At 36.9% G+C, this 21319-nt stretch overlaps 1 protein-coding gene across 2 annotated transcripts in view; it reads left to right on the forward strand.

The window, feature by feature from the left end:
- The first annotated feature begins 1109 nt into the window (after positions 1–1109).
- The window catches only part of LANCL1 (LanC like 1), a 36799-nt gene continuing 16589 nt past the window's right edge, over positions 1110–21319 (forward strand). Inside the window, exons 1-4 of one of the 2 annotated variants that reach the window (XM_045560352.1) lie at positions 1110–1260; positions 1469–1565; positions 4906–5023; positions 18345–18552. In XM_045560352.1, the coding sequence (XP_045416308.1) occupies positions 1485–1565; positions 4906–5023; positions 18345–18552 (407 nt within the window). In that variant the 5' untranslated portion in view covers positions 1110–1260; positions 1469–1484. Of the gene's footprint in view, positions 1566–4905; positions 5024–18344; positions 18553–21319 lie in introns of both variants that reach the window. The other variant, XM_045560351.1, reaches the window with a different exon arrangement.

Below are 21319 nucleotides of genomic sequence, written 5' to 3' on the forward strand. Positions count from 1 at the left end.
TCAATTTTTAAAAATGAAGGATATCCAATCTAATATTCACCAAGGGCCTCTACTAAGTCTTCATGAATTTGGTGAGGAAAAGAAAGGAGCTAATAAGTTTCTTAGAAGGGCAACAGTTTAAAAAAAACAAACGGAGGGTGGGGGTGGTAGGATTCGAAGTAGAGTTTGGGATGTCAACCACAGAAGGACAAACTTAGGCCAAGGACATAGTGAGTAGGATGGGGATTGAGCTTCAGCCATTGGAAGCCTGGGACTAGCATCCTTCACTGAAACAAGAGGGAAGGAAAAGAAGAGACCGACGGTGGCTTTTTGACTGAGCTCCGAAATTCTCCAAGCAACAGAATGGGCCAAATGTGTACCAGGTGGGATTTAAGTTTAAATGAAAAGAAAAATGTTCAGATAATGGGGACTGTTAAACATTGAATTTCAATGTTGTGGCTCTCCTGCTCTGCTGGTCTTCAATATTTTTTTAAAGGGCTTCAGTATCCAGTATTATAGTCTAATTTAGGCTAAGGAGCAGATTAAATTTCTTAAGAGCCGTGATTTCTGTTTTCCTGTGTTTTCCCGGGAGTTTTTTCAATTGCTATTTGACACCTTGTCTCACATCGCCTCTCAAGTGCCTTTGCGTATACATTATCCCCAAAAGACAAGTTATTCCTCTCATCAATATATCCTGGTTTTTGTTGTTGTTGATAGTGGTGGCAGTAGCGCTTTTGTTTTGTTCCTTTCTGTTTTTTAAGAAATGAAAGAAAACGTTTGGAAAGTCCCTGAAGGGACATTATCCTCCTCAATTTTATTTAGCCCCGAGCAGGAGGAATACCAATACGTTCAGATCTCAAAGCAGTCTTCTTTTTCTTCTCCAGGTAGGAAAACTTCTAATTCTTATGAATCTGGACTTGAATTTGCTTTTCTAAAAAAAATAAAGAAGGGTAGGAAATATTGGGCTCAACGTGCACGTTATTCTAAGACATGCCTTCATTTCTGCTACCCACGGATTTCATTCCCCCTTCCGACCCCTCGGCAATCCCGCTCCTGTTTCTTTAACAAACTGTAATTGACAAGGGCGGGCCCTCGGGGCGGCGAAGGCTCCGGTTGGTCCTCCCGGCAGGAAGTAGGCGGTGAAAGCGCCGCTTCCGTTACTGTCCGAGGCTGCGGGCTGAGCGGCCAGGGCCAAGGGGGGCTGCAAAACGCAGGAGCCACGCTTGCTTCGTACCGCTAACGTGGGAACGTGGGGGTGCAAAACGGGTCCCCTTCCTCCCGGTGGGTTCCGGGCCCTGGCAGCCTTTACGGGAAGGTGCCGCGCCCTAGCGACTGGGCCGCAGTGGGCCCGAGGTCCACTCGGACCGCCAAGACCGCCCGAAGTCCCCGGAGCTGGAGGGAAGGCATTGCCTGGGCGCCGGCCGCCGCCCTCACAACTCGGCCGAGGCCCCTGTCTCAACCTAGGTTCTCTTTTTCCCCTGTTCTGCAGGCTCGCATCCGGCGTCATGGCTCAAAGGGCCTTCCCGAATCCTTATGCTGATTATAACAAATCCCTGGCCGAAGGCTACTTTGATGCTGCCGGGAGGGTGAGTTTGGGATATACCTGCCTGCATCCCTGCCTCTCCACAGTGACTGGAAGGGAGCTCAGTTTTGCCTGAAAGAAAGCGATGAACACCCCCTTTTGAAGAATATATGACTTGAGGAGAAATATGTAGGATATGTTTAAATACGTAAAGTACATGTTAAAATATACAATTTGAACTCTAGCATAATGTTGAATATCAATGAGATGAGTCATTTATATTATCATAATTGAAGAAACAACCTCAATCATTGGTAATTTATAAAAATTGACGGATATGTAGTTTACCTTGCAGTTTGCATTTTCAGTCTGGTGAGTTGAGGAGTCCTAACAGTATTCACACGTGCTATTTTATTCCTTTATGATTGTATGCAAGTATGGGCAGGGTAATGGCTAAACTGTGGTTTGTGGTAAGGACATCTTTAAACTGATGGCGTTAGGAGAATTTGGGGACATGGGAGACCTGAAATTTGTACCATTGCCACTATTTACAGGTCATCCCCACAGTTTTAATTACTAATTTGATTTTTGGGGAAAAAAAAAACCTAATAAATTAAACTGGTAAGCACATCACAAGCCACTGTGCAAACGCGAACCTGGATGTGAGATACCAGAGGCCTGTGTTTTCTCATGCCTCTTTGGGTGAACATATTAAGAGGGAATACAGTTCTTCTTCAGAATACCTAGTTTTGAGAAATCCTAAGAATGAGTTAGATTGTAAGGGTGCACACACTTTTAAAAAAATTTTTACTTGGTTATTTCTTTGAAACTTGTCAGTCATACAAAACACATTTCATGTATGATATAATGGCCTTACCGATTTCGTATCTGTCAAGTTAACTATGTGGGTCGATCTGTTTTCTCCTTAAAACACTAGTCATTACATATTAACTTGGGTCAGTAACGCAGATAAGAGGGAATAAAGATGATGAAGAGGTGTAGGGTAGAAGGCTACCAAAATATATATGGAGTTAGAGTCAATCTGATTATTTTAAGACCAAGATTGAGCTGCCCAAACGAAACTTTTTATAATGATTTTGAGACGAGGTCAGATGGATTCCCTTTAGCTACTTGGGCCCGACTTCTGCCTAGCTCTGCAAATTCTGAGGCCGAAATATATGTCTTGTCTTGTTGGAGGAGGACATGCTGCTTCATGCTAACTTGGCAAAAAAATACTTGAGGACGTGTTCTAACGATAGAGGCCTTCAATAAAATGTAGCTCACTATTTAGGCTGTTTATAAATTCAGTGTTTTTATGAATTTAACCCTTTATTTCTAAGGGGAAAAAACTCATAAATTTAAACCCTAGCCCCAAAATAATAATGTAATTTATTGCCTAACAGAGTTTTTAGACATCCTAGACAGAAATTTGCATACCAGTTTTAAAATTAATTTTAAACACCCTGGAGCGCTGTCCTCCTTAATTTGTTAACACAAAGATTTCAGTAAGGAACTGGTCTGTTTTCTGGCATCTATCAGGCTTTTAGAGACTTCTCAAGTTATTGCTAGAGTTTGAATAATTTGGTAGTCTACCACAAGCAATCAATAATCTCAGGCAGGTCACCTTTATTAAATGCACTATATGCCAAACAGAAAGTAACTTCCCTTCCTGAGGCTGAGGTGTTCTCATTATTCTTGGTCTCTTGAAGGCCAGGCAAGATGATAAATTATACATGATCTATGTACAGAAGATGACATGTTCTCACTCTTCTATCTAGTTGAGATTTATAGACCTTTTATATTAACATTGAAGCATATTTTTTCTTACTAAATATATTTTCAAATCTTGTTGAAATCTTAACTTCTTGGCAGATATTGTTAAATAACGGGAATGTGTCTGTCAAACAATATGGTTTCTGCTTTAGAGTGTGAAATTAAGGGATCATAGTGGTGCTTTATAAAAAATAATCCACTTAAGATTGAGAGTCTAATTTGCCTTATCAGCAATGCTCCTCAGAAGTGAATCTTAATGTCTTCTTAAATTATTATTAATTTTGATACTGCCTTCTTTCTTTTCTCAGTGTTAAGATGCCCATTTTTAAAAAGGAGATTCTATTGCTAGCAGGTGGTGGTTAGGTTTGTTTCTATAATCCATACATGGTAAAATAAAATGTACCCTTGTAATGTTCCCCCCACATTATTTAGAAATTTTATTGCTTTGTGAAGTCTGAGTCACGGAATCACAGCAAGTTCCTGAAATTATTGAGGGATTACATTAAAGTGACCTTTTAAGACACTTGATGATTCAGTGTATATAATACTTTAAAAATATTTTTCACTTGTCTTTAGGAAGAATAACGTAATGATTGTTTGGGCCTCATAGGTTGTTCAGCATCTCTGGGCCTTCATGTGAGTGTTATTCACCCCAGAACTCCAGCCTTAGTGTACTTTCAGTCCATATCCAATTCTTACTTGTCATAAGTAAGAATAGTGGGCTACTGAAGAATAGTAAAAATGTCAGCACTTACATCCCTGAATGGGAAAGACCTGTGACACACGATCTCATTTAATCCTCAAAGTATCTTTTGAAATTGGTGGGACAGGTATTATTATCCTGACAATATGGAGGTAATTGAAGCATGAAGAAGTTACTAGTTGAGCAATATCACTCTGCTAATAGTGGGTAATGATGTAGCCAGGCTCAGTCACCAAGAAATATTTAATGAAGCCCCTACCCTTTGCCGGGCACTGGGCATAGGTTTGTGATAGCTGGGTTTGACATTCTTTCCACTCCACTTGAGGCTTCTGATATATGTGAATTTGTTTTGCTTTTCTTGTACTCCTTTAGTTTTTAAAAAATAACTGTCCATTTGCATGGTGAAAATGGTGGTAAGAGAGACAAAAAAGAAAAAATATAAATAACTGTCCATTTTTTTAATAACAAGAACAATTAGAATATTTCTTTAAAGGATTAACATTGCTACTGCTTGAATATTAAAAATGCAATGCCTTGAAAGCAACAAACATCTTCTGATTTGTGCTTAATTTAATAAAATAACTTTTTATTATAATAATAAATATTGGTTTAAATAATAGATGATCTCTATTAGGTGGGAAATTACTGTGAGACAGTTTATCATTGGCAGTCTGTTTTAGTATTTAACTAAAAATTTTATGTAAAACATTTAAGTTACAACAGTGTTTCTTGCCTTGAGTAGAAAAATAATAGAAGTATTTTTTGTTAATATGCTGTTGTTCTTTGGATAATAAATTGTCCAGTTCTCCCAGGCAGAAAAATGTGGTCTAAGTGGAAATGAAATACCTTCCTATCTTTGATAGGATATAGTCCAAGAAGTTGGGTAGCCCATATTTTTTTGATATTTCTTTTCCCTTAATCCCTACAGCTGACTCCTGAGTTCTCACAGCGCTTGACCAACAAGATTCGGGAACTTCTTCACCAAATGGAAAGAGGCCTAAAATCAGCAGACCCTCGAGATGGCACTGGTTACACGGGCTGGGCAGGTATGAAGTGCTGACTGTGAGCTGGCATAAGCATCATACGTGAGAGCCAAAGCATTACTTTTTCAAGAGCTATCTGACTGGTACATGCTCAAATGCTTCCTGCTCTGCATATGAGTAATTGCTTCTGGGAGATTGGTGTGCTCTCAACCCAGCATGGTATCTTCTGGATTTTTAATAGTGCCTTCAACTTAGGGCATGCTAAGCATATTCATGTAATTCATGCTTGATATTTGGATGGTTGCCATACTTGTGAGAAGAAAAATTGACATAGTTAATTTGGAAGTGGAATTTCAGGGGAAAGAGTTGGGAAGAATTCCAAAATACAGTGCCTGAAACAGAGGGAGGGAGGATTTATCCTTAGGAAATAAAGTATATCCAGAAGCATCATTTTTTAAATAGTTACCCATAACAGGGATCTGTACAGGAACACAGGGTAAAGTATTGATTCCATGAACTAATCTTTCCATATGATAATTGCTGGTTGGTTTGCGTTTGCTGTATTGTCAATCTCAATCATAGATAGGTTGGAGAAGGTTTGGAAAGAAACACCATTGGTGTCAAAAAGGTGAGAGAGAAATCAAAGAAAGTTGAAGAACTGTGGTTAGTTTGCCAACTGTAGAGAGACAAAAAGACAGCTTTATAATCTGCTTGAAGAAAGCATAGTCTAGAGACTCAGTGTTTCCCATTTACTTTGATGAGTGGTCAAGGAGGAAGAAGTTTGCAATGTAAGAAATTAGAATTTGATTTTAAAGCAGTGGTGCTTGTCATAAAAATGCAGGTTTCTGGGCCTTGTAGCAGAGATCTGATTCAGTGGGTCTTAAGCAGGACATAGGAATTTTGCATTTTACAAGCTTCAGTGGTCCTGATGCAGATGGTGGTCTATGATCTGCAGTTTGAAAGCTTCTTTATGAGAGAAATTTACTAAAAGCAATCTCTTGGCAATTATCTTTAACACAGGTTGAACATCCCAAGTACAAAAATCTGAAATACACAATGTTCCAAAATCTCAAACTTTGAGCACCAACATGACACTCAAAGGAAATGTTCATTGGAGCATCTCAAGATTTCAGATTTTCAGATTTGGGATGTTAACTAGTAAGTATAAGGCAAATATTCCAAAATCCCCCCCAAAATTTGAAATCCAAAACACCTTTGGCCCCAAGCATTTCAGATAAGGGATACTTAACCTATAATGACCCGTGATTCTATTTTTTTCTTACAAGGATAGGGAAGGCAGATAAAATCAATAAAATTATAATCTCAGGGATGTTTAAGGTCAGTATTTTATAAAATAAGAAGAATGGCCTAGATAATACTGGGCCATCCCTTTTATAGTTCAGTTTTATGATTTTTATGGATTTTAGAAGCTTATCACAAGAAATGTTAAGATGTGAATAAAATGAAAGTATTTGGCTTCAAGAAGGAAGTTTTAACAGCTGTCATTTATTATCTACTGTGTTATAGGTGTGGTGTAATTGTCAGGTTAATGTCATCAGTGAACATTTCTATTCTTACAATTACCAGGATTTGAACAAAACAGGACTAGTACAATGCATGGTTGTCTTGAGCTTTCCTCTTGATTGTCACATTGCAATGATAACTAAGACTCAGGCTTATAGATCTTTCCCGAGTATATTTTGTGTTTCTATTATTTTGTCATTCCTGGCCCAAAAAAGGACAGAAATAGATTGCTAAGTCTTAATTGCAGGACTGCTTACAAAAGAATTACGTAAATCTTTCAATCACCTGTACAGATGAGCTTTTATTATTACTTATTCTAAGGTACTCTGTTTTAGGAGGAAAAGAAGTGGGGATTGATTTCAAGTTGGAATTAATAGTTTGACAGCGTTAGGAAAAGTTATCAGTGAGACCCTTGTATTGCTTTTGCTAGTTGAGACACCAAAAGTAAAGCTTTCCCTTGGAAATAGAAAAGAAATTTCACTCCAAAGTAAAATGCAAGTTTGGTTAAATTTTTTGGCTCTGTAGGGTTTCCGGCATCATCTCCTTTGAGTGCCAATATCCTTCAACCTTTTATCCTTAAGTATCTATGCTACTCATTGCTAGCTCCTGAAAGCAGCTTATATGGCCAGTTTCTGAAGCAAATTGGCACACTAAGCAGTTTAGGATCTCTTCAGCGGCTGGTTGTTTTATGAGGTAGCGTAAAGTCTTCTAGATAAATTTGCTAATGGCTTTCAAGGCAAGGTTCCAATGTCTTCTAATCAAACACTGTTAAAAAGCCATAATTCCCACATAAAATAGACTGTCTCCACCAGTGTTTTGATAAGTAAAATGTTGCCTGTGCCAGTGTTCAGACAGTCTGACTAACATAAAGCTCTGAATTGCATAAGAAACTAAACATGATTTTACCACAGAAAATCACCATGTTATTACTTTCTCCTCCTCCTATACCTTCTATACCTTACCATCATCTAGTCATAACTAATTTTATTACCAAAAAATGCATTTACAAAAAACACAAATATTTGGTGGTGTATATCAAAGCAATGTTTATATAACTGTGTGTAGATTTGTATGTTACTTTGTGTCCATGTTATTTTTCAAAAAGTGATAGTTTTCAGGAAAGAGGCATTATATTTTTTTAACTTTGATCAGCCCCAAATTTTGGGCCATATTTTATAAATACTTATTGTTTTCTCTTGTTGCTAATGTGTTTGGGGGCAAGTGGACCACTTTGACACAGGCGGCCAGGGGCATTGTCTAATATAGGAAGAACTTTAAAAGGCAGTCCCTTACTGGCAAGATATTTCCTAACTTCCAGGACAAAGCATCGATGAAACTAATTCAGGAAAAAGATTCTTGTCTAAGCCTTCTCAGGCAACCAAAAGACTGCCAGCTGTTGTTTGTCTTTTCCCATCAAGACTCAGGGGTTAGCAGCTTTATATTAATAGATGAGGATAGTCCTGATCATAAACCTGACTTCATTTGCATAGAACAGTAGAGTTAGCCTATCCCTCCCTGCCTTAAATCCTAGTGTTTGCTTCTCTTCCTTACTAATAAATGTCATTTCTGGCTTTTTTTTTTTTTTTTTTTTGTCCAGAATAGGGCACTTTTGTCTGCATTAAAAACCTGTTTGGGCAGACATCCTTTATCCTCAGTGGTTTTCTTAATGGCATCTGGGAACCTCATCTGCTGCATCGTAGGTGGCAGAGCTGCTTCTCTTACTATCTTGCCATTTTTTAAGCTAAACTTATTCTAAAATCATCAAACCATCCTTTGCTGGCATTAAATTCTCCAGCTTTAGATCCTTCACTTTCCTTTTGCTTTAAGATGTCATAAAATGACTTTGATTTTTCTTGAGTCATATTGAGTCTATAGGTATGCCTTTCTTATTGCAATCCTGCACTGATATAAAAGCTACATTTTCAGTATGAGATAAAAACATACTGTGCTAAAAGTGTAAGGTTTTTACACCTGTTAGTATAGCTGCTGCAATGGCATCACAAATTTTTTTCTTTTTTTACAATGGTCCTTACGCTGGATTCATTAATCTTTAAATGGCAGACAACCATAGCTCCAGACCTCAATCTACAGCACTTACCAAGTAGTTCAACTTTTTCTTGTTGTCACTTTTCTCTGCTTCTTGGGAGCACTTCCAGCATCACTAGTACTTTGTACGGGTCCCATGGTGTTATTCAAGGTTACAGTATTGCACTAAATATGATTAAAAATACCTGAGAACCAAGAGAGATCATTTTTTTTTTATAATGTGCGATTTATTGGAGAGATGAACTGCTTACGCAGAAATGACTGGCATCACATGGTATTTTAAGCAGATACTCACACACGACACTGGAGCTCACTGCAATAGCAAGAGATGGTGGCTATGAAATTATTATAATAGTGCAGCATGTTAATTTACACATTTATGATTTAATACTGCATCTTTAATGTGTTTATATTTCTCTTGACTGTGAATGGTGACATGTATGGTCTGTGTTTGTATGCATAAGTTTTGATAAGTTTTAATTCTTTGTAATAGATTTGTGTATATTTTATGATAGTAAATGATAAAATAGACTAGTATCTACATAAGTTTTATGCATTCATGACATACCTTTTTCTTAAATTTATCTTTCTGGGCTATGCAGTTCATCTGTGAGTTTTTTCCAATTGTCACACATCTCAAAAAAATGTTCTAGAATGTTTATTGAAAAAAATCTGTGTATAAGTGAACCTACGTAGTTCAAACCTGTGTTGTTCAAGGCTCAGCTGTACTTGAAAAACTGGACTCCTATAATTTTTCCCCATTTTCCATCTTTTCAACAAAAATTGAGACTAATGATGAGAGAATACTTATTAGCATTTCTACTAGAGCACTTGTGTGTGTTATCTATGCTTTGGAAAATTATTATTAAAATTAGATGGAACTTTATCATCTCATTTTATTATGGTTCATTCTCCAATACTATGTGGTATAATCTGATAGTTAATGCTGGTTCAGATAAGATTAGGATTTGGAATAGGATTATTCTAAATAATCCATGTGTACAAAATGCTTCATTGGTAAGAGTGATATGTACAGGTTTAAACAGAAATTTAAAAGAGCCAAATAATTATTTTAGAAGCACTTTACACTCTCCGAACTGTTTTGCTGATAACTGAAATTATCTTGGCTTTTATTTTTAAATGGAAGTGGAGGATATGATACAATGATGAGAGTGGTTAACATGGTCTTTTAATAGAATCTAAACATCATTTCCACCATACATATTTACACCTGTGGGTTATCATAGTGCAATTTCACAAGCTATATCCCTGGCTTTTACCTTTTTTTTTTTTTTTTTAATTCACATCAGAGAAGTAAAATGCCCTGACCCTAGGAAAGAAAGGAGGGAAGAATTTTTAAAACCCTGCAGCTGTCTCACTGAATTTAATAATAAAATATATTGAACCAATGTTGGTTCCCAAGGGAATGAGGAGCATTAGTATGCAGTTTCAGGATCATTTGACTGTTGAAGGACAGGAGTAAAGATTAAAACACAATTCCTGTTAATAAAATGTTACTGTGATTAACATATGAATGACAAGAGCAAGGGTGTATATGCATGTACACTAACAACTAATGTTAATTGCCAGGCACTGTTTTAAGTGCTTTGCATTAATTTACTGATCTAAACTTAAAAACAACTTCGTGGCATGGATATTATTCATGTCCCCATTTCACAAATGAGAAAAATGAAGCCAAACAAGGCTGAGTATCTCATTCAAGGTCACACAGCTGGTAAGTGACAAAGTTAGTGTGCAATCCTACCAACCCTGGCTCTACTCTCAACCTCTGCATTTGGGTTTATTCTATACGTTTTATAAGTGAAAAAGATTTACTAATAAGCTGTAAGATAGAGTAGTTTAAGCAATGACAACATGATACTCAGGCTATTACAAACTTTTTTAGAAATGGCCAATGACAAGTCAAGTTTAAGTGTTTTATTTGAAAAACAAATCAGAATAAGCATGAAAGGAATTCGGAAAGAAAGAAGAAAACAAGACTTATTAAACAGGCAAGGGTAATTACTATATAAAAGTCTATGGAAAAAAGTTATTTAGGATTGGAAGTAAAGTAAACCCTGGGAAGATTTATGGGTATTTGCAGCTAAAAAAAATGAAATCTCTAGCATTCTTCTGTAGAAGGTGTTTTCCCCCTTCCTAATCCTGTATTAATATATTCAGCATGGTTTCAGGATAGAAAATTAATTGAGCCAAGACAGAAGCTTTTCTTCATAATTGCTTGTATTTGAAAAGGCTTGTTGAAGATCTTCTCAAGTGAATTATCATCCGTAGTCTGAAATCAATTGGTAGCTCTTGCAGCTGTTAATAAGCGATATTTTGAGTGAACAGTTCTTTTCACTAAAATCCTCCTTTATAAAATTTAGTACATTGAAGTGTAATGCATCATAATATTGATGTATGTCATGTTGATGTATGATAATAAGCATTGAGTTGTTCATTTTTATCCTTAATCCTTTCCCAGTAGATTTACACGAGTTCTTTACAGTATATGCTCACAGGTTTGGTAGCAGGTGAAGCATTTTGTTTACCTAGATACCCCATCAAGCGCTGTTATGTATGACCATACACGTAGCAGCAGACAGTGCAGAAACATAGCAGACACAGAGTCCCTTAAGATCAAATCCAATGCTCAGCTACTGGGTGGATCTCGGTGGTGTCCAGAGATCTGTGGGGACCCAACAGAGAACATAATGCTACCTGCCATGGAGCTGGTCTGGATTTTGTTCCAGGTAGATGTAGGTTCTAGGTGGAGAAAATTTTAAAGTGCTTTATAAAATAGAAAGCACAAAGCTCTGGTGAGGAATTGTTATTATAAAGGACTAAATGAGCAGATGAAGTGTTCTTGTGTTAGAAATAAGCATTTAGTAAAAAAAAGAATTGCTTTCCTTGCAGATAACATAGTAGAAAAGTTAAGTAAACCCAAGGGATGGCTGATCTCTCTACTGTCCTTAAAAGAGAATGAAGGAAAGAGCTAGCTCTCATTTAATTTCATTTTTTTCCACTCTTAACTATGATAATTCCTAGGGGGAATGATGATCAGCTCATGCTTTAAAAAAAAATACACACAGGACTCTAGGGGCTTTAGCTCTGAAAGACATGACCTAATCTTCTATAACCAACTCAGAGTTAATGAGGCTAAGATTGGCATATATTTCCTCTTTTCAAATATTAGATAACATTTTAAATAAGAGGATGTGCAGCATAATCCCTAGAGTAATATTAACTTGCGCTCTAAATGCAAGTCATTACAGCGTTTTAAGATGCTGTTGCTCTGATCTACCAAATGTATAGCCTTTGAGCTACAGATTTAGCATGTGGGTCTTAGTTAACGCTGACACCAGACTTATTTGAAAGGAATTACTTTCAAAGGCCAGGAGTCTTCTCTTTGCAATTTGATCTCCTTATAAGTAGCTCTTCATCAGAGCCAGCATTTCAATGTCTAATTTGAGCCCTGCCAAGTGCCCTTCACCTTCAAGAGATGCACATGTCCTTCCCAGCCAGCACTGTTAGGACAAGTGGACAGAATCAAGAGGGTAGATTTTCACCATGTTTATTAGAGCCCTTCACAGTGATCACTAGATAGATCAATGTGCCAAGATGGTCACGTGCTTTCTTTCTGACTGTACTTTATATAGTGCCGATATCATTGTATTGTAGTTTATCTTAAACTACGAAGACACAGGCTTGAAACCGTTTCAGGTTTAGATGCCACCAGTGTGCTTGGATGAAGCACAGAAAGTAGGATGACAGTGTTTGTAATACAGATCAGAAGAATGATGGAGGGGAAAGAAGGCATATCTAAGCAATTTGACTTTTACAGACAACACTAAGAACGCTGGGGCTGTGTCTGTCATTTTCATTCCAGTAACTTTAGCATTTAGTCCAGTGCCCAGTCCATAGTCAGTGGGCTGCAGGGCACAGAAGGAGGAGGAAAGTACAATGTTGCCTTGGTCTTTTTTTAAATCTCTTTTCCTGTTGAGCAGTCAACTCTGAAAATAGATAAAGGAGAAAAGAAGACACATCTTCAGAGTGCTTGCTTGCCCTCCTTGTTTTCTTTCCCACTCCCTTGTTTGGGGCAATATTATTAAATGACAGGTGCAGAATTGTGACTAGGTTCCTCCTCAGAGTACCTGTATTAAAAGTACTGGAGTATTTGGAAAGCCAGCAGCTCATGATGCTCAGCTTTAATCTGACAACTGAGCAGATGTCCTAGTCAATGCAGAGTGTTTACATCAAGATTTTGTGGAGAGTACTGTGCACAGTAAGGACAGTGACTAGGAGTGGGAATCCTGCCCTAAAGACAATTGTAATTTTGTTGAAGAAACAGAAATGGACGTGCTCAAACATTCACTTACAAAATTGAGAAACAGTTACAAAACAACATATTAGAAAGTACCAACCTGATAACAGAAAGACAGGTGATCATACTGTATGGAGTTAATCAGAGAATATTTTCACTTCTTATTTTTCCATAAATCTGAAAGGAAGAAAACATAATAATTGATAAGCTTTTTATTTTATTTCAATAGATTTAGGGGTATAAGTGTTTTTTATTGCATGGATGAATTGTATAATGGTGAAGTCATGGCTTTTAGTGTACCTGTGACCAGAATAGTGTGCATTGTACCAAATAAGTAAATTTTGATCCTTCACCCCCACCCTCCCCTTTTCTTAGTTTCCAGTGTCCACTATATCACCTCATGACCATATATACCCATCGTTTAGGTCCCACTTATAAGTGAGAACATGTGGTATTTGTTTTTCCATTCCTGAGATACTTCACTTAGGATAATGGTCTCTAGTTCCATTCCATGGGGTGCGTGGGTACTGGTGTGTGTGAAATACACACACATACACACACATACCCCCCCCACATCTTCTTTATCCATTCATTAATTTATAGGCACTCAGGTTGATTCCATATCTTTGCAGTTGTGAATTGTGTTGCAATAAATATTCAGATACAGGTGTCTTTTTGATATAATGATTTCTTTTCCTTTGGGTAGATACCCAGTAGTGGGATTACTGGATCAAATGGTAGACGTACTTTTAGTTCTTTGAGGAATCTCCGTACTGTTTTCCATAGAGGCTGTACTTATTTACATTCCCACCAATAGTGTATAAGTGTTTCCTTTTCACCACATCCATGCCAATACCTATTGTTGTTTGACTTTTTAATAATGGCCATTCTTACAAGGGTAAGGTGGTATCTCATTGTGGTTTTAATTTACATTTCCCTTGATGAGCTTTTAAAGTTTCAAGCAGGGAACAATTTATTTGAACTTAGATTGGAACACCCAACTGTCCCTTTTTTAGAAAGTTCCTGTCTCCATACCATGCAAGCCTAATGGGCATTAGTTAAGCACCTCCAGTGACCCTGGCAGATCTAAAATCTGACCATAATTTTTCCTATCAGAGTACATGAAGGAACTCTTTAAACACCCTTGACCTGCAAGGAAATACCTTGCAGATTTGAAGTACCATGGTACAAAGATTTTTATATTACTGTAGTTTGGTAATAAATGAATGAAATGAATGATAAAAAATAAATGAGAAGTGTTGAGGGATAATCTCTAGAATGCAAAATTACAGAGAAGTGTTTTGAGAGGTCCATGTATCTGTGAAGATTTTTATCATCTCTATATACATTTGAGATACAGAAAGGTCTTGATTGCTCAAGATGAATAGGACTAATGATCCCTCAGAAATACAAAGGCTTGGTATTAATTACATCTCAACAGCTGGCTGTATTTATAGTACTAATGGGGATAAGTAGCTGAGAAGGAAATTGCAGATTTAGAAGTGTCCCTTAACAATTTACCCTCATCCCAGAATAGTATCTACAGAAAACAAATACAAAAGTCTAGTCCAAAGCTTTCATACTACAGCCAGGGCCAATTCCTATTCCATCAGAGTTTTATTTGGTCCTCAAGTATACTGTTTTCTTTCAAGTAAATTAGTCATCAACATTCTAAGACCAAGAAATTCCTGGGGTGAACTGTGAGGCAGCCCTAAACTTCCTGAACTACTTATACAAAATGGCATCTATCCCTAGTCTTCAGAGCAGTGCTATCCTTAGAACGTTCTACAGTGATGGAAATGTTACACTTTGCTGTCCATTGCAGCAGCCTAGTGTGATTGAGAAACTGAATTTTAAAGTTTATTGACTTTTAATTAAGTTTCTATAGACATTTAAGGCTAGAGGCTATCATTGTAGACACCGAAGTTCTAAAGGAACCAAACAAGTTCCAGGAGTTGTAAGATCAGAGTAATATATATGTCTGGATGTGTGCTTTTTCTGTTATTTTTTTCTAGTAGTTTTGTGTTTCTGGTCTTAAGTTTAACTCTTTAATCCATTTTCAGTTGATTTTGTGTATGGTGTGAGATAAGGGTCCAATTTCCTTCTTCTGTATGTGGGTATCTAGTTTTTCCAACACGATTTATTGAAGTTAGACATCCAGGAGCCATTTCACATCTCCTTCAGAGTCATTGCCCACCAGGCTCTGTTGATCTGTTGATTTTACCTTCCAGACAGATATCTTTCCAATTCACTCTCACTGTATCTGTACCGCAACCACCCACCCCATGTCTCACTCCTACTCCTGAAGCACCCTCCTCCCGGCTTTTCCTGCGTCCACTGTTTCACACATTCCCTTTCAAGCCTTACAGTGCAGTTATGGTGATTTTTTTTTTTTTTTAAACTATGTTTTTCCCATGCTTAAAATGGTGCTTTTCAAATGAAATCCCAAATCCTTAACTGGCTTATGAGATCCTATATGATCTAGCTCCTGCCTACTTCTCTAGCTTTGAAAGGAGCTGTATTGTTTAGGATCAGGCTTACCGATATGTAGCAACACATCTAAAATAATAGTGGCTTTAACACAACAGAAGTTTATTTCTCTCTTGTGTAAACAGGCAATCCAGGGTGTGGCAGCTTCGTAGTTGTTGGGATCTAGGCTGCTTTGATCTTGATGCTTTACCAACCTCATCACAGAGCTTCCAACTCATGGTCTAAAATGGCTGCTTCTACTGTATCCTCACATCTACATTCCAGCCAGGAAGAAAGCAGAAAGGGAAAGAAATGGCTGGTCCCTTCCCTTCAAGAACATTTTCCCAAGTTGCCCCCTCTACTCCCACTACATCCCATTGATCAGAACTTAGTCACATGGCCGTACCCAGCTGTGAAGAGGATTGTTCTGGGCAGCCTTGTGCCCAGGTGAAATCCAGGGCATTATTGTTGAGAAAAAAGGGAGATACATTTGGGAAGCCATTTAGAAGTTTCTATCACAGGAGTTAAATCCTCATCTTCCAGAGTAGAATATCAGTCAAAAATATCTGAAATAGAAAAATCGAGAGATAACACATAAACATATCATTAGAAATATAGAGGCAAATACTAGAGGAAATGGCTAAAATAATTGAAAGTGGTTGCCCCTGGGAGACAGGAATAGGGTGAGGCAGGGGATTGGTGTTTTACATATTAAGTCTTGCAGTACTATAAGACTTTTTCCATGAAGAACATATATATTTTAATAAAAATTACATTTGAAAGAGTTTACTGAAGCCAGGCCTGTGAGGATACATAAGAACTAGATGAATTTTTCCTACAGAGCCTTTGAAGTTGTGTCTTTCCCACCTTGCCAGACAGATATCCCTAAGTCTTTGGTATTTATTTAAAGGTGATGTCATATGCATGGATATGGTCAAGGGTCAGAGGACCATAAGGAGCAGATTCAAGACATTTGGCCACAAGCTGTTCCCCCATTTTCGCTATTATTAAATTAGGACACATAGGGTATAAAATATTGATGAGGTATAAATGTCTTTGACTTAGGTATTTTGTCTTATTTTCCTGACCTGAGACTTGATTTATAATAAGCATGTGCAAAAAAATTTTTCTACTTGGCAGCAGCACTCATCACTTAAAGTCCTTTTCATCCATGAGTGTTTTGTGACAGGGATCATAGGCACAGTAAACTGTGATGTGGAAAAGATTGCTTATCAAAACCTGCAGACACTGAGGCCCAGATGAGAGGAAGGAGAGAAATGGAACCTGAGGTGGTGGATTCCCAGAAACTAAAAAGATAATCCTCGGCTGATCAAAAAGAAAAAGAAAAGAAAATTTTTTCATCCAGATGTAATATTGTGAGACCTGCAAGAAATGATTACCTGTTTTCCATGAGAAATACATCAAACCTGACAATTGCAATCTTTAATAGGTTTTGTTTGTTAAATATTTAGGCCAAGAGGAATTGTTGCAAATGAGAAACAAAGGTCTGAAAAGGAAAACAATCATTGGGCTTGTATTTAATCACTTTTTATTTTCTCAGATCTCGGACATGTCATTATCTGCCTCTGGTGCTTACATAATTAGGGGAGTTCAGGCAGCATTGGGAATAAGCGGGCAAAATGAAAGGGTAACAATTTAAACAGATCGCCTGCAGATGCGTGATATGGATGGCGATGAAGCCTATTAAGGACCTAATTCTAGAAGAAGCTGTTGACATTGATCATTTGTGAAAAGGAGAATTTTTTTTTCTTACCCACATACGTGGTTTTGTACACTTGTCTACAGACCGTAAGCATTGGTGCATCTGATCATCAGCTTGTAGAATTACTAACACCAAGCCACTTTGAAAAAGCAGACAAGGTTATTGACTTTGGCAGGAAATGAAAATTTGGCCTTAATATACATGTGAAATTGAATTGTCTGTAGCACAAAGCTTTGGAGATTACCCGTGCAATATGAGAAAACTTTCTAAATTTAAAATTGTCCTCAGTGCAGTGAAAAGTAGTTTTGCAGACTGCATTTTTACTGCATTGAAATCTGTGAAGAGATTGGCTCTATTAATTTAGATTTAAACAGAGGCTCTGTGTCTTCTAAAACTGGTAAATGAGATGGAAAATGTACTTTAATGGGAAAAATGGGTTTCTGGAAATGCTGCAGGCAGGCAGGCTTCCTCCTCCACATCTCTGAGTCTGCTCTGCAACCAGCTGGCTTCAGAGGAAAGGCTCTATCGACAGGCATTTGAAATAAGGACATGCAGACAACGTCTGAATTACATATATAGTAAGCTTCAAGAGTAGGATAAGAAGCAAATTAAGTAAGGCCCAAGGCAAAAATCATTGACAGCATTTACATTATACTTACCAAAGTAGCTGGGTCCTTGACAGAGGAAAAAAAGTTAAGGAGGAATTGAATATATTTTCACAAATGTCAAATGACTTTTTTATAATCCCTGCCTGGAAGGATATTGGGGTAGAGGATTTGGTTACACTACCTTTTCATACAAAAACCTATCTTCTACATAAAGAGAAATTGAGTTTTTCATTACCTAGTGTTTGAATTTCTTTGGCTCACCAGAACAAAACATTTCATGTTTATTATTAATTAAATAAATCATTATTCATCACATAAATAGATGACTTTATTTGGAACCATAGTTTGATGACCTATCATTTAACCATCAAGAATAATGCATTTACACAATAGCTAGAGTAATAAAGCTTAGTAATAGACTGTGTATCATATTGGCCAAAGCCTTAGAGTTTTTATTATTTAGTAGAGTGGTAATGATGAAAAGACTGAAGATAAGTAAGTGATTTGCCTATGCCTGTTCTCAGAGTTGTTTAGTGATAGAGCTGAGCCTAGAACTAAAGTTATCTAAACTTCCAGATAATTTACAGATTTGTTACAGCTTAGCAAAAATCAATACTGCTGAGTAAAGAACACACCAAAATAATAAAATAACTACCCTTTCCTTTCCTCATCTTTACTTTTTTTTTTGTTCAGGTATTGCTGTGCTTTACTTACATCTCTATGATGTGTTTGGGGACCCTGCCTACCTACAGATGGCACATGGCTATGTAAAGCAAAGTCTGAACTGTTTGACCAAACGTTCCATCACCTTCCTTTGTGGGGATGCAGGCCCCCTGGCAGTGGCCGCTGTGCTGTATGACAAGATGAACAACGAGAAGCAGGCAGAAGACTGCATTACACGGTAATCGTGTTTCTTTGTGAGGGTTATTGTCTGGACATCATTATGCATTCATTCTGCATGCATTGGCAAAGACCCTTCTAGTGAATTTACTTTTCTCTCAGCAGATAAATCTTACTACTGTCATTTAATCAATTCTAATGTTATTCTTAAGGAACAACCATTATAATCCCTATTTTATTGCAACATATAAGACATAGTCATGTTCCAGATCAAACATCAGTTCAGTAATATAAATGATATCAAAAGCCTAATCATTTAATTACTAATCCAAGGTGCTATCCAGGATCAGTAAGTCAAAGAAATGTGTTCACTTCCTGTTGGAGGGCTGGGAAAGGCCTCCTTAGGGAGCCCAAACTGATTCAAAACTGCCTTTCTCAGGGGCAATATCACACAAATCCAGATTTTCATTTTTAATATGAGTCATGGTGGTCCACTAGAAGCTTTTGAATTATGAAGAATTACTAAACTTTTGTACTGATAAACCACAATTGTTGCCTTACCAGAGTTTATTGAGCACTCTCAGAATTCTAAGAAATCTGGCTGCCATGCAATTCTGCAGGCAGTGCTGTTAGGCTCCCACTGAGTGTGCGAACACTAACATGCAGAGTGACAACTCCAGCAGCACATTAACCAGTGATTGTCCCTGAGTTGACCATGGTTTTTGATTCCCAGTATTCTTTCTTATAAATTAATATTAGAATAGCCTTATCATCAGCATTTTAGTTTGTTGAGGATCCATTGGTTAATCTTGTACTGTGTAGTAGTGTATATTTCATCAAGAGGTTTGCTGTACTTTTTAAGATATGATTATGTTGTATTTAAAGAAGGAATTATTTATACCTTCTTTATTTCTCATATGTATGGAAAGTCTCCCTCCTCCCCTGGTTTTGTTCCATACAATGATATTTTCCTATTCTGACTTTTTCTACTGGAAATGTTAACAAAAGAAGGGGCTGGGTGGTCCAAGGAGTCTTTTGCTCAACCTGTAATGATTTGTGAATCATTATATTAGATCACTGCCTGAATTGAGGTAATCCTTCAGAATACCTTTTTCGACACATGCCTATGCTACATCTATCTGAGGCCAGAGGTTATACAGTGTTACTGAAAAATAAATACCACATGACTTACTGTGTCTAGAGGAAGGAACTGAACATTCTACTCCAGGACTGAGGAACATTTAATATAAAACCTGTCACCAAGCTTGATCAAAATGGCAAATGAAACAAAACAATGACTTCCCAAAAAGTTTAAAGTGTGTTCCTTCCATAGTATTTGACTTACATAAGATCAGCCAATACAAAAACTGTTCCACACTCACCTATATATGAAACGCAGAAACTACCTTTTTATTTTTTTTCATAGCCAGTTTAAAGCCATTGGCCACAAATCTGCTTTCCATGTCCACAAGATACTCTTACTCAATGAATCACTCTTAAGTATCATCAAATTAAATTGATGTGGTCCCAATATTTTATATACAGTGCCAGCCTTTTCCAAAATATGTACAGCCAAATGGTAATAGTTTGCTATGTGAGGAATGTTAATAGGTGTTCAATGAAAACAAGGTTTGTGTATTCAGACAGATTGGAGTTTGTGTTTAAGCACTAATTAAAATTAAATATGCATCTTTAATGGCAGCTCAGTCTTCAGTAGCTTATGTACCTGGGGGAAACACACCAGCTTTAGGGAACAGCATTTGCCAAACACGTTTAGAAAACCCTTTTTCTTCATGGCATCTTAAAGGCGTATTCTAAAAAAACACTCTGGGAAATGCTACTATATGTTAATATTGGTTTATTAAAATTAAAGCATTCTTAAGAGCAAGCTAAGATTTCATTCTTTTTTTGATATTTTGTAATAAAGATGTTTTGTTATTTATATGTTTTTAAATTTTAATACATTTCATCAGTATTTTATTTATAGTCCATAGGCTTGTTAAGGTTAAATATATAGAAGGTGGCTATAATAGGAAAACACTATTTGTGGGTGCGGCTTTGATTTTTCAAATTTTTGGATTTCATGGCAAAACAGTGAAAAAAGAATAATTTTTAAATTACAGAGCTCGCTTCATCTTTCACATCTCCTTCCTTTTAAAGGAAAAAAATCTATAAATCTTTTCAACTCAGTTTCAGGAAATCCAAAATTATTTAATATCATCAGTTATGTAATAAACCTACTTGTCTGTTTTACTCTTTACCAAACTTTCTTTCTCATATCATAGCCCTTTAGAGAGATCACAGATACTGAAGTTCTCTGTGTAGTGTCTGTATGTGCTCCACTGCCAGCATCATAGTCCAGCTTACCTTTTCTGCGTTTTCTTAATATAATGGTCTTTCAAAATCAAAATTTTGAGTTTAAGTGACCAAAAGGGCCTTTGAGAGCATCAAAAGTCTAATACAGGGGTAGGGAAACCTTTTTGTGTTGGAAGGCCGCATTAATTTAGCTATAATCAAATACGGCCACATTCAATTAGATACTTAAAAATGTACATTATTTTGTAAAAATCTAACTACTGTGTACTTAATAATTTCAAAAAATGAAAACTATTTGTTAATTTTAAAGTTAACCTTTTAATGACTTTGTTGTATAGTACTCAACCTAGTTGTTTTTCATGTTGACATTTTATTGCCATTGGTATTATGTATTATTAGTAAAAAGAAAGCAAGATTCTCTTTCAGGAAAGACTGCACAGTCTCTCCTTGGTTAGACAGCATTTGAGTATTTGGCTGCAGCATGGAGGTCCACAGTTTCAGTTGATCCTATA

This window comes from Lemur catta, chromosome 8 (genome assembly GCF_020740605.2).
Source record: "Lemur catta isolate mLemCat1 chromosome 8, mLemCat1.pri, whole genome shotgun sequence".
In the NCBI taxonomy this organism is placed as follows: domain Eukaryota; kingdom Metazoa; phylum Chordata; class Mammalia; order Primates; family Lemuridae; genus Lemur; species Lemur catta.